Below are 14,879 nucleotides of genomic sequence, written 5' to 3' on the forward strand. Positions count from 1 at the left end.
TTTGATCACTATAAACGTATCATTTGTGCAGGTTGTTCAAGAAAAGTTGAATAATCATATGTCATCTTCAATGGGAGAGTCCATCACATATATATATATATATATATATATATATATATATATATTATATATATATATATATATATATATATATATATAGGACCATATATATAACCACATAGATTGCAAAGCATGTTTGTCATGCAAAGTGTGAAATCAATTGTTATTGAAATACGTATTTCTTATCTATGTATTCAAAGCAAAGGTAAGCCTATTTTTGAAATGTTATTGTATTGCTTGTGTGTCTCTTTATCGTAATTTTTATGGTGGTTTTTGGAGCAACAGCTCTGATTTTAGCAAGTGGTATTATATACCCTACCTAATCATATATATATATATAGGCGCAGGAGTGGCTGTGTGGTAAGTAGCTATAGGTGCAGGAGTGGCTGTGTGGTAAGTAGCTTGTTTACCAACCACATGGTTCCAGGTTCAGTCCCACTGTGTGGCACCTTGGGCAAGTGTCTTCTACTATAGTCTCGGGCTGACCAAAGCCTTGTGAGTGGATTTGGTAGACGGAAACTGAAAGAAGCCCGTCGTATATATGTATATATGTATATATATATATATATGCGTGTGTGTGTTTGTGAATCTGTGTTTGTTCCCCTAGCATTGCTTGACAACTGATGCTGGTGTGTTTATGTCCCCGTAACTTAGCGGTTCGGCAAAAGAGACCGATAGAATAAGTACTGGCTTACAAAAGAATAAGTCCCGGGGTCGAGTTGCTCGATTAAAGGCGGTGCTCCAGCATGGCCGCAGTCAAATGACTGAAACAAGTAAAAGAGTATATATATATGTAAATAATTAAGAGACAAAACCTCTATTAAGTAATTTAATTAATAGCAAAAGATATCTATAATAAATCATATAGAAAGATTTTAAATATATTATAATAAATATTATTCTAAAAATCACTAAATTAAATAAACATTAATTGATTACACGCGTTTCGTGACTATATATTTAAATCATAGTCAATTTAATGTTTATTTAATTAAGAGATTTTTAGAATAATATTTATCATAATACATTTAAAATCTTTCTATATGATTTATTATAGATAATATCTTTCACTATTAATTGAATCAATAGCGGTTTTGTCTCTTAATTATTTACATATATTATATATTGTGAAATTTGATTTAGTATTGCTAAATTGAATTTTTCCATGTAAGTTTGGAATTTTATATTCCCTACTATTAATTATAATTATATATATAGGCGGTGATCCAGCATGGTCGCAGTCAAATGACTGAAACAAGTAAAAGAGTAAAAGAGAATATATATATATATATATATAATATGATGGATTCTCTTGTTGATGATGACATGTGAGCATTCAGCTTCTGCTGAATGACCTACACAAATGATTTGTTTATAGTGATCTAATGTTTGTCCTGCACATTAGCTCACTTTTTCCATCAAATCAACACTGTCTGCACAGGTGCATGGGGTGTACCCTGTGTCGGGTGTTGAAGTGATCACAGAGCAACACAAAATGAAGTGTTTTTCTCAAGAACACAACACATCACCCAGTCTAGGAACTGAACTTATGATCACTAGGTCGTAAGTAAAACACCCTAACCACTAAGCCATGTGCCTTCACAAACAAAAACAAAACAATCTAATATTTAAAAAAATGAGTGTTAATTATATTAGCATAATGACTCTCCCTAGACACAACAAAACACACACACACACAAACATATTTATTCAACATATACATTATTATAATGAATAATTTGATTGTTCATAATTTCTTGAACAAGGGTAACCAACCATCAACGAGTGATCAAACTTGTAGACTATGAGGTATAAGGAATTGTACGTTGTCATATAACATCTTTTTGCCAAGGATATTTGCAGATTAAGTAAATACAAGCAGGTGTAAAACCTAAATTATTGGTTTAGGTTACAAGGAGGTTACCAGCAACATCTCTCTCTATATAAACGGTTTGTCTGTGTGTGTTTCTGTGTGTCTGTTTGCTTGTACCCTCACCCTGACCACGGCTTTCAACCGATTCTGATGAAACTTGACACACACATAGCCCAATGTCATAATTCAAAACTAACGCAGCGAAAATTTTGAAAAGTTCCCCCAGTTCTGAAAAAATCAATAAATTCGACATGGGGTCGAAAATCAGAAACACAAACCGCAAACTGTCTAGGGGACGCAACTCCACCTTTTTTTAACTAAAAAAAAATTTACCATCATTTTTTTCCATTTTTTTGCTATTTTTTGGCTATAACTCTCTAAAAATGCTTTATAGTTATTTCCCTTACAAACCTGAGCAACGCCGGGCGATACTGCTAGTTATGCCATAAACCATTAAAATTGAAATTTGGTTACAGGCTCAATTTTCAGGGGCTTTATCACTTGTGTTTCTGAAATTGTCACTGCTGAAGCCATACAGTATTTGTTGAGGTTTAGAACTGATTTTAAAGCTGATAGATTTGGTTTGTTGAGAGGGATTTGACGACAGCATTGGGAGAGATTTGAGGAACTAAGGAGAGGATGTGAAATGAACATACATGCTTAAATATGTACATATGTATAAAATATATACACACACTTAAACATACATAACCGGCATTTTGTTGGTTACGATGATGAGGGTTCCGGTCAATCCACTCAATGGAACAGCCTGTTCATGAAATTAATGTGCAAGTGGTTGAGCACTCCACAGACATGCGTACCCTTAACATAGTTCTGAGAGAGATTAGCATGACACAGAATGTGACAAGGCCGGCCTTTTGAATTACAGATACAATTCATTTTTCTCAGCTTAGTGGACTGGAGCAACATGAAATAAAGTGTCTTGCTTAAAGATACAGTGTGCCACTGGGAATCCAACACATGACCATACAATTGTGAGCCGAATACTGTAGCCACTAAGCCATGGGGTCTCACTCTCTCGCACACACACATTTATACATACATACAACCTACATTTATGTAGGTGCAGGAGTGGCTGTGTGGTAAGTAGCTTGCTTACCAACCACATGGTTCTGGGTTCATTTCCACTGTATGGCACCTTGGGCAAGTGTCTTCTACTATAGCCCTAGACTGACCAAAGCCTTGTAAGTGGATTTGGTAGATGGAAACTGAAAGAAGCCCATCGTATATATGTATATATATATATGTGCATGTAAATGTTTGTGTGTCTGTGTTTGTCCCCCCAACATCGCTTAACAACTGATGCTGGTGTGTTTACGTCCCCCGTAACTTAGTGGCAATAAAACCAATAGAATAAGTACTTGGCTTACAAAGAATAAGTCCTGGGGTCGATTTGCTTGACTAAAGGCGGTGCTCCAGCATGGCCCACAGTCAAATGACTGAAACAAGTAAAAGAGTAAAGTGTATGTATATTCAGTTATAGTCAAACATAAAATTAGCCAAACTTACCAAAAGAGCCTTAGTCATATTATCAACCTGGCAATCAAACTGCTGATCACTTTCCAGCACCTGGTTTTGCTGTTTGACATCTAAACCAGTATATTGTTCATTGTATTTCATAGCATTGAAAGTTAGAGTTTTCACAGAAGGTACAATTTGAGGTAGATTATTTAGATCCATTATTAAGGCATTGAATGAAAGATAGAAGAGAACAAGACAGAAACAGAAAGAGAAACTAGAAAGAGTGAGTTGTTTGAAACCAATCCAGTGTCCAAGTGTAAATGGTCAAAGCTAACAACTGGCAAACATCTGAAGACATTTCCAGCCTAGATATAAAAGCTACTGCACCTCAGCATCACAAAATAAACAGTGATGACACGTAGTTAAGGAAATTGTTGATTATTTGCTGAAGAGATTAATGAGGAAATTAAAGAAAAAATTAGATTAAGAATTTGTAATGTCTGTGTGAATGTGTATGTGTGAAAGAGTACATTTCGTCACTGTCTCTGTTGCTCAACAATAAATGAATCTCTGTCATGTTAACAAACAGTTGCACATTTACTAGACTAGATAAGGAAGTTAAATACAATATTGACTAATATTTATCCATAATTGAAATGAAATAAAATAAATATTGAAAATGATGAGATAATGTGAAATAATGATCTACAGCCATCACTTGCACTTGAGGATGAGTTGGCAGTATGTACCCTATTTTCACAGATTTAGGTACTTCTGTAGTCATGAACAGAAATAAGCATTCTGAAGCACTTAAATCCTTGATTCTCAACTAGGAATTGAAACCTCAGCCTGAATGTTTCTGCAAGCTTCTTTCCTTTGTTCACTTGGAGGTTCATGAAAGTCAGCTGCCAACTGTCTGACTTTCTTGGGTCAAGTTCAGTTCAAGTTCAACCTAGATAATCCATGAAATATCCTTTGTTTCACTATGACTTAGCAAGAGAATGGCTATAAATACAGAACAGTAAACAGAATTCTGGCTTTCTTTTTTGGCTTGGCCCATGGCACAGATAACATGCCTGTTTTCCTTCTTCAGTGTTGTTAGATTTAAGATGTGTTTCTCTCTTTACTTGGCAGATGTCACTAAAGTAACATACCTCTCTGTAACTTTCAAAGAAGTAAATTCTCTAAACCAGCGCTTCTCAATCATTTTTTGCTTATGGAATCGTTTGATTCCTGGTATATTTCAGTAGACTCTTATAGCCATTCAACATTTTAAAAAATCCTATTTTATTTTCATACTTAAATATAAGAAGTTATATTAAAAAATTGTTAAAATATTTTGTGTATTGTATAACCAATTTACTGCACATAAAATTTAACAAAATCTTGTATGGACCTCCAAAGATCATATGGATGTCCATTGAGAACCACTGTTTAAGATTTTCTCTCTCTCTTTTGTTTAATGAACAGAGATATATATACGAGGGACAATAGAACTAAATTCATGTATTAACATATTTGTTTTCTCATGGTAAATAAAAGTTATATTAACTATGATATTTCTTCTGTTATCTATTTCCATGGATTCCAAATTTACCAACAAGCAGCTATCCCAACTTCATCAACATATTGACCATAATATCCAGACAATATAAAACACATTTATAGCTACAATCCATCTGTTACATCCAGATGTTACAATCATCTTAGTCCTTCTAATCTTAATCTAAAGGAATAACCAGGCTGTGATAGGTAAAGTGAGAGATGACAGGATTACTACTGTACTGGTACTTTATTTATAGACTCCAAAACGATGAAAGGTAAGGTTGACATTGGCAGGATTTGAACTCAGGGAACCAGAACAAATACCACAACACAAGCTATCCAATGCTCTAATGACTCAGCCAATTAGACCATCTTAAAAGAAATTAATGTAATAAAGTAATAATAATATTGAGGGTTTCTTACAAAGACACAAGGCAACATATTTTACAAAAGGTTTATGATTGATTGAAGTCAAACTCAGTATTTGATTTGAGTTTATGCTATTTATGGACTCTGAAATAAAGAAAAGCAAAGTTGATTCTGGTAGGATTTGAATTCAAAACCTAAAGGGTTATAATTTAAGTCTGCAAGCAATTAATCCATCATTTTACTGTTTCTGCTATCCTTTCCTTCGTTAACTTCCAATTTCATGCTAGCAACATGAATATTTTAATACTTTTTCCATGCTGCAGGACAGTGAGTTGGTGGAAATAATAAAGCATTTGTGTCTAACAATATTTACTTCCATCTTTTTAACACTTAATGTCCAATTCCTAGCAGGGATTATGTTGTCCCTTAGCATTTAAACCAGCCATATCAGACACAAGTATTCAACCTATTTTATGTTCAGATCTAAAATCTCACACCTAATCCTAAAATGTCATTGTAAAAATAAACAATCACATCATCAAAATCTCAAAGTTATGAAATAACGCACGATTAATTGGCTGTGTGGTAAGTAGCTTGCTAACAAACCACATGGCTCTGGGTTCAGTCCCACTGCATGGCAACTTGGGCAAGTGTCTCCTTCTATAGCCTCGGGCCGACCAAAGCCTTGTGAGTGGATTTCGTAGACAGAAACTGAAAGAAGCCCATCATATATATATATATATATATATATGTATGTGTGTGTGTATATGTTTGTGTGTCTGTGTTTGTTCCCCTAACATCGCTTGACAACCGATGCTGGTGTGTTTACATCCCCGTAACTTAGCAGTTTGGCAAAAAGACACCGATAGAATAAGTACTAGGCTTACAAAGAATAAGTCCTGGGGTCGATTTGGTCAACTAAAGGTGGTGCTCCAGCATGGCCACAGTCAAATGACTGAAACAAGTAAAAGAGTAAGAGTATATGAGTGTTATATTTGATAGAGCAATCTCAGTGCTAAAGGGATAAAAATACATAGCAATAATATGATGGAATTGATTTGATTTCTTGACTTTGTTGTATGTCTGAGGAAATTGATACAGGTGTAACACAGAATTTATGGCTTTTGATGGTCTAGTGTCTCCTTTAGTTTGGATAAAATTATGAGTAAGAATTTGAAACACAGCTACCAAACTTGTTTACTGGGCAACCTGCAGATGGTGTTGAGTGAAGCTGAGCTTTCTTTCTTGGTTCATATTGCAGCAGTAAGTGGTAATACTTCAATTTTGTGAGATTCTTAACTTATTTGGCTTAAATTTAAACCAAACTTTGACTTCTAAGAGAGTGTTACTGATAGTGTCACATGTAATCCCCAGTCCATACCGATTCTAGGAAACATTTTAAAAAACTGGATCATGATGTTTTAGTGTGGAAGCTTGTGAAATATGTGGTATTGGTTTACCAAATATTAATGATATACCAAAGTAGAGAGAAAAGGTATAGAAATTTTATACAGGTAGTGATTCCAAGAACCAAATGACCATTTGGAAAAATACTGAGCATGATTGAGTGAAGATGGAATGGTTTAGACAATGAAGTGGAATTGTCAGGCAGCTTGATAATGGAGCAGGTTTGATTGTTCCATAAAGAACTTGAATTAGAAATGAATGTGATTATAGTGCAGGGAGGCTTCAAAAATTCTAGATGCATCATGGAATTTTCTTTCAAATAAAGTATGGAGTAAAGCAATCTGTGAACTATGAAGGAGGTACCAAGTATGTGGTTGAATTTTCCAGCCAGCACCGCATCGACTGGCCTCCGTGCTGGTGGCACGTAACAAACACCATCCGATCATGGCCGTTGCCAGCCTCGCCTGGCCTCCGTGCCGGTGGCACGTAAAAAGCACCATCCGAGCATGGCCGTTCACCAGCCTCGTCTGGCACCTGTGTCGGTGGCACTTAAAAAGCACCCACTACACTCACGGAGTGGTTGGCGTTAGGAAGGGCATCCAGCTGTAGAAACACTACCAGATCTGACTGGCATGGTGCAGCCTTTGGGCTTCCCAGACTCCAGTTGAACCGTCCAACCCATGCTAGCATGGAAAGCGGACGTTAAACGATGATGATGATGATGATGATGATGTATATTATGCAGATGAATGGCATTAAACTGGTGGTGCATACCTTAAAAAGCATTAACAATAGATGAAGACGCATCCACAGGATTCAAACTACCTAAGGACAGATTTACCATCTTGGGGTGCTCAAATGCAGCAGGCAGGCACAGATGTAAATTGTTAGTAATAGAAAAAAGTAAATGCCTCAGAGTCTTGAAAGCTGTTGAAATTTACTTCCTAACATACTGATCAGATAAAAATGGTTGGATTACAATTGAAATTACGGCAGAATGGTTTAAAAAGAACTTTTATTAATGTCAGATGGCAGAGGGCACTGCACATCAGTATGCCTCCAACAAAGCTATAAAATTATTCTTCTTTAGGTCAATTTTCCACTTCTACTATTCCTCATGCTGAGGTGAGAATAACAGTAGGCCCAGAGACGGTGAGGGCAGTATAGATTGATGGATGTGATGGTAATGGGGTGATAGTAATAGTATGAGCTGTAGTTGTGATAGAGGCGGAAGTGATGGTGATGACAGTGGTGGTGGTAGCCAAGATGGTCAGGGATGACGGTGACAGTAAAATATGTGAAAGACAGTGCTGATGGTGGTGGAGGGGAAGGCAGTGTAGTCAAAGGTATTGATGGTGGAGGCGTCAGAAGTCTGAATGATGGTGATGGTGGTGGTACTGGTGATGGTAATGGCTGAAAACAATCAACAGAAAGAAAGAGGGAGAAAGGAAGAGGTTAGACAGAAAAAAAAAAAAAAACTGTACTGACTCCCGAATGGGAAAACAAAAAATGTTTATCATGCAGCTTTGCAGTAAGTTACAAGTCAACAAATTATATCATTGTTTTGATGAAAATAGCTTGAAAAATATTGGCCAAGTTTAATAAAATTTAATATGTACTCAATGCATAAAGTGTCATTGTTGAGCCAAAGGCCCAATGAAGAGCCCTCCACAGGAGCTCACTTAAAAGCCACCTGATAAAGTGGCTTTTAAGCTGGTTTATCAAATAATTTTATATGAAGAATATTTTTTTGTTTATTGCTAGATGATGACAGAAGGTGAAAGGATTTATACTTAAAGAAATCCTTTTTTAAGCTGTGACCTGCCTTGATATTTAAAGCATCTAGTGAAAATGTCAGCAAGAGTAGATGAATATTGATGAAGAAATGCAATTTGTGTGTGTGTGTAATATATATATATGACAGAATAGGAAAGTGGAAATTTTGGGGTATTAGTAAATCTGCATAATTTATATTAATGTACAGGTAACTGCATTTCATTTAATTATTTAGGCAATTTCGATATTTGATTGAAGGTTCAAGTAATTCATGATAACTTACATGTATAATTAGTAAGTTTGATTATGTTGATCAGGGCAGTCTTAGCAGCTGCATTGTAGGCCTTTGGGCAAATCAATGTACTGCGCTCTAGAGTATTTGACTGCAAGGCAAATCATACATAGATTTAATTTTGGCCCCTAAACCCAAGAAGTCCCTGGGAAATTGCTCAGTGTGCCCATACCTTAAGACAGCACTGATATTGAACATGGGTGACAACCTCTACTTTCATAAGGCTTTCAAAGCAGTAGCTCTGGATATTGGCCATTACACCTGTTTATTTCATCATTCACAAGCAGTGAAAAAGTCTAAGCTAGCCGAGTTCTTGATATGATGTTTTGCTGTAACATAGTGCGTACATCGCTTATCCAAAGAGGATTGACATTTTATATTCTTGGAATCATTAAAATAAGTCCTAGTAACAATTAAGGGTTAGTTTAATTCAACTGGCTATACCAAGTTTCAAAACAAGAAATATATCAATGTTTCACTGTGCTGTTTCTGTAGCCATAACATAGTTGATTTCCTAATTCAGTTAAAACCATTTTTACTTATTTTACTAACAGCAATAGGAAAGGCATGAACATGACAATGATTTATAGGTTTGTTCTGTTTAATAGGTCTGAAGCCAAATTCTACAAAAAAAAAAAAAAAAAAAACGTTTTGTCACGCTATCATTGTTGCATGATAAAGCTTAGTTGTCACTTGTAATCAAGTATGGCCTGGTGGCATGTTTGTACTTTCAATTAATTGTTTGCAGTACCTATGAAATTGCAAGGAGTTATAGACATCCTCTCAATCATACCACATCCTCTAACCTCTGGAACATCTAGATTGCGGCAGCTGGACAGAGGGTAGGGGGAGCTACACTAGTACTTGGCTGGTATCCATTTTCAACCGAGTAGAGCAGAGCAACACAGTACATCATTTAATCCAAAAATCAAACTCCAGACCTTCGGATCTTGAGCCAGGCATGCTAACCACTAGGTCATGTAACTTTATTATTGTATAGTCCTTTTTACCAGGGCGTATATTCCGGGTATGCTAGTTGTGCATTGCACATGCATCAAAAATGGAAAATTCATTATAAATATTAACCTTACTCATTAATTTAATCACAAATCTTAATGGAAAACTTTTGTTATACTCTTGCTTGAAATTTGGTGGCACTGGGTGTGATAGCACACCCAATACAACAACCACCACCACCGCTTTTTACTGTTTTCTATTGACTATATAACAAATATTCATCATCATCATCGTTTAACGTCCACTTTCCATGCTAGCATGGGTTGGACGATTTGACTGAGATCTGGCAAAACCAGATGGCTGCACCAGGCTCCAAGAGTTTCTAAAGCTGGATGCCCTTCCTAATGCCAACCACTCCAAGAGTGTAGTGGGTGCTTTTACGGGCCACCGGCACAAGGGCCAGTCAGGCGGTACTGGCAACGCCCATGCTCAAATGGTGCTTTCTATGTGCTACCTGCACAGGAGCCAGTAACAAATAACAATAAAAAAAAACAGAAAGACAAAGCAGAGTGTGTGAAACTGAGGGGATCTGCATTGGCTACAGCTGTTTAGTGAAGTCTGTATGCTGTAGCATACACCAGTCAAATGCCTAAAAAGTTTGCTTCACAAGGTCTGAGGTTCAATGCCACTACATGGCGTGTTAAGTACCATATTTGCCAGAATATAAAACATGCTTTTTCTATATTTGAATATCTAATGTGGTTGTATTATGACACAAGTAACTCCAAACATGTTTGAGATAAAATTCAGAATGGAGATCATGGCTAGAATGACATTGGCCATAGGTTTACTTGAAGAGGACCATCTGGGATTAAACAACAATAGTTTATTTGCATTTCAAATATAATTGTGTAAAAACTGAAATGTAGCGAAGGTGGGGTGGATTAAAACAAGAGTTACAAATCTGCTAATATTTACTTATTATACTGCAACACATATTTTCCTTCTATTAATTCCTGGAAGTAGGAATTAAAAGATTCAGGCATTAGGTACATCAGACCATGACATTGTTTTCAAGACTTCCACTATACTGAAAAAATCACAAGGTGATATATTATCTCTACAGTGTAAATATATATTCATACACAAGGCTCTTACACTGTTGTGGACATTGGCCACATATATAGTATAACTAGAATCATCCAAACTGAATCTATTATCAAATTTAAATCACCAATTGGAAAGGTATGACCATGGCAACTTTCCATTACATTATTTCATAATTTTGAGGATTCATTCTTAGGAAGGGAAGGAATGTGTGTGTAAAACAGAAGCTGGCTTGAATAAAGAGAAGAATTATCAATTCAAATCCAATCAGAAATTTTTTGCACAGATATTGTGCATGTATGGTGTGTGTGTGTGTGTGTGTGTGTGTGAGAGAGAGACCAAGTTTTGATTGCTGGGTTAGTGCCCAATTTTCCATTTCCCTTTGCTAAAATTGAACCTAATATTGTGAACTAATAAAATTCTCAATAATTTTAGTGCTCCCACTGCTTACAACAGCAGAATATACCATTCAGTGCAACCATTCATTGCAAAAGCTTTCACAGATAAGTTGAGAATAAGTATGTCTCAATATAATTAAATAATTTGCACACATCTTAGACTGCAAATGACCTGTTATGTCATAACCAACAATGAGTTTTGCTTCCTCATTTTCAAAAAGCAGCATCTTAGACCAGACTTTTGGGATTTTCAAAAAAGACATGGTTTGATGCCTTTTCCTAATCATTTCTTCTAAATTGCATACTAGCTCACCATCTATTCTTTCAACTACAAATTGTCATATCCAAGAGATTCTACTCCAATAATTCTCTTCAGAGAGACTCACCACTAGTTGCTGTAGGCTTTCTGCACTGGAATATGCCATTCACCTTCCAGTAACTGTGTCCTTGTGCATGAGTCATAATTATTTTGACTCATGCATATCATAAACTTAAGGTCTATGTAGTTGACCAACTATTTTTATCCACACGTCAAAAAATTACTCTACAATTCTAGATGACAATGTGATCTTTTCCAAATTCATAATAATGACACATCTTGAGAAAGTTTCAGCACTTGTCACACAGAACTGTCTCAGCAACTATGCGAGGTTTTCATACCTTTCTTATTCAGGTGGCCAGTCTATACAAGCATGTGCACAAGATGGAATTCCAGTCTTGACTAACAAGCAAGAGGTTCTGAAGAATGTTTCCAGGTACCTGAAGAAATCTGATTTGTCTGCCTCAGTCAGAGAACAAACAGTTACTAATATAAAGGCACAACCTTCATGGACATTCAAGACCAAGACCACTGATTTATCTGGATAATGTAAGATGAGCCTCACCTTGATATCCAGACCATCTCAAAACAACACTGCCTCCCTGTTCAATCCAAGATGACCAAAAGACGAGTACATCTACTTGTCCTTGACAAGAAGCATATGTGTGCATCCCAGGAATTCTGGTCTAATATTTATATCTGATGACTTGAGGTTTTAAAGCAAGTAATATTGTTTCAAAGCTAACCCTAAGTTATTGTTATTGCATAAATTTGTTGAGCAAAGAACAATGATTTGGTTGATCCCGCATTTGGGTCAACTGTGCATGCAGGTTTTCAGGGTTCCCCAAAAGGTCATATCAGATGTATACAAGTGCTTTCTGTTGATAACCCCACATCATGTGGAATTATTAACAGCAAGTATTTGTACACTTTTAGAATGCCACTTAGAAAACAAGTTGGTCCATGCTCCCCACTCCCATTATTTTATTTCTGCATTGTTTTACGAGCAAGGCACCCAAAAGTAACAGGAAACACTTTCTGTGGGACAAGCACATTGTAGTTCAGGCTTCTGCTACTAGAAGCCACTTGATGTGACCTTCAGGCATCAGTCTGCCAACCAGCGTCGTTGAGTACAGTCATACTGCCATGTAGTGTGTCTGTTTTACAGTACTTCTCTCCTGTTCGATTTTTGCGATGGCTGAAATGAAGGAACAGTGTGCTTCCATCGAATTCTGTTTTCTGCTGGGGAAAACAGCAGCCGAAACTGTTGTCATGCTTCAAACAGCTTACATGAGCAAAACAAGTTTACAAGTGGTTTTCACACTTTAGGAATGGTCACTTGTTGCTTTAAAACCAACCTCATTCAGGGCAACCGTCGACCTACCAAACGAATGAAAACATCACCGAGCAATTGACGAACTTTCCTATGTAACTGGTGTATCCTGGAGCTCCAGCCAACGAATTTTGAAAGAGGAATTAAGAATGAAAAGAGTTGCAGTAAAATTTGTGCCTCGCTTGCTCACAGAAGATCAAAAGCAGTCACAACTGAATGAGTGTCATGAACTGAAAGAACAGCTGGAAGTTGTTCCAGATCTTTTTTCCAAGGTCATTACTGGTGACAAAAGTTGGTGCTACAGCTATGACCTGGAAACGTCAAGCAAAATGAAACATTCAATGTCACCACACCCCAAAAAGGTGCATCAAGTGAAATCCAATATCAACACAATGCTGATTTGGTTCATTGATGTGAAAGGAATTGTCCACATAGAATTTGCTCCTCCTGGTCAAACTGTTAATCAGACATCTTAGTTGGCAGTTCTGAAGTGTTTGCAAGATGAAAATGTCCCGACCTGTGACAAAGTGGTGATTTCATCAGGACAATGCATCTGCATACACCACCTTGAGTGTGAGAGTTTTTCCTTATTCACTTGATCTTGCTCCCAGAGACTTTTTTTTCCCTTTCCCTAAATATAAAAGTCCTGAAAGGAAAATGTTTTGCAGATGTGGAAGAGGAGAAGGAAAAAAAAAACCTGTCAGAGGTTTTGAAAGGTACCACTTCGCAAGAGTTCCAGGAGTGCTTCGAACAGTGGAAAATGCATTGCTTCAAATAGAAGTTACTTTGAAGATGGTAAAAGTGTAAACATGTAAACCTAAATGAATAAAATAGTATTGCAAAATTCCGGTTTCTTTTGGGTGGGTGGCTGGCTGGCTGGTCTAGGCATTCTTTGAAAGTCTACCAACCTTTCTACTTAAGTGCATGTGTTGGTCTTATTTGGGGAAGGACATTCCTCTCCAGTGTCTTTGTAGTGGTTTGGATGTTTCACACTATGATAAAATAAGGTAGAGTACGTCAAATTTATTAAAAATCAGGCTGAAATTTTAAGACGCCTTCCTTGTGTAGCTTCTATATTGGTATTTATATGGAGTTTTAGGCAGAACCACAGCTGATAAAATTGCTTCTTAACTGGCTTAGTTCCATTGCCTGGCCTTGTGAGGGAATTTAGTAAATGGAAACAGAAAAAAGCCAGTTGTGTGTGTGTGTGTGCACGTATTTATATGCATATGTGCAGGCGAGTGTGTGTGTATGCGTGCAGGTGAGTGTGTGTGTCTCCTTGCCTAAACATTAAGTCAGAGATTATCAATGTGGAGAGAACCACTCCCACCTCTCCCTGCCAGGGGTTGCTGGGCATGTCGAAAGGAGCGTTAGGCTTTAGGCGGTGGTGAGGTAACATACCGTGACTAAATCTTACCTATAGTAATTATATTATACATGATAAAACTAGTAATGTACATTTATTTACATTTGATGGATATTTGTCCTCATCTTGTTTGTTAACACAATGGTTTGGCTGATGTACTCTCCAGCCTTCTTCAGGTATCTTGGGGGAAATTTTGAACCTGGGTTCTCATTCATAAAGTATTTTTCGATGTTATTAACATTATTCAGGTCACTGCCTGGAATCGAACTCAGAATCTTGGAGTTAGTAGGCTACACTCTTAACCACTACGCCATATGCCCATGGGCATATGGTATAGTGGTTAAGAGTGCAGGCTGTTAACCCCAAGATTCCGAATTCGATTCCAAGCAGTGCCCTGAATAATAATAATAATAATAATAATAATAGTAGTAACATCAAAAAATACCTTAGGAATGAGAACCCAGGTTCAAAATTTCCCCATGACACCTGATGAAGGGTGGAGGGTGTATCAGCTAAAACGTGTTAACAACAAACAAGATGAGGACAAATATCCGTCAAATGTAAATGATGTAAATAATGTACATAATTCCTCATC

The 14,879-nt window shown here is 36.7% G+C and overlaps 1 protein-coding gene across 1 annotated transcript in view; it reads right to left on the reverse strand.

The window, feature by feature from the left end:
• The window catches only part of LOC115209442 (transient receptor potential cation channel subfamily A member 1-like), a 77,252-nt gene extending 73,425 nt beyond the window's left edge, over positions 1-3,827 (reverse strand). The window contains exon 1 of the mRNA XM_036500951.1: positions 3,464-3,827. Coding sequence (XP_036356844.1) covers positions 3,464-3,634 — 171 coding nt within the window. The 5' untranslated portion in view covers positions 3,635-3,827. The remainder of the gene's footprint in view (positions 1-3,463) is intronic.
• Positions 3,828-14,879: the final 11,052 nt, after the last annotated feature.

Source organism: Octopus sinensis, linkage group LG3, assembly GCF_006345805.1.
Source record: "Octopus sinensis linkage group LG3, ASM634580v1, whole genome shotgun sequence".
In the NCBI taxonomy this organism is placed as follows: domain Eukaryota; kingdom Metazoa; phylum Mollusca; class Cephalopoda; order Octopoda; family Octopodidae; genus Octopus; species Octopus sinensis.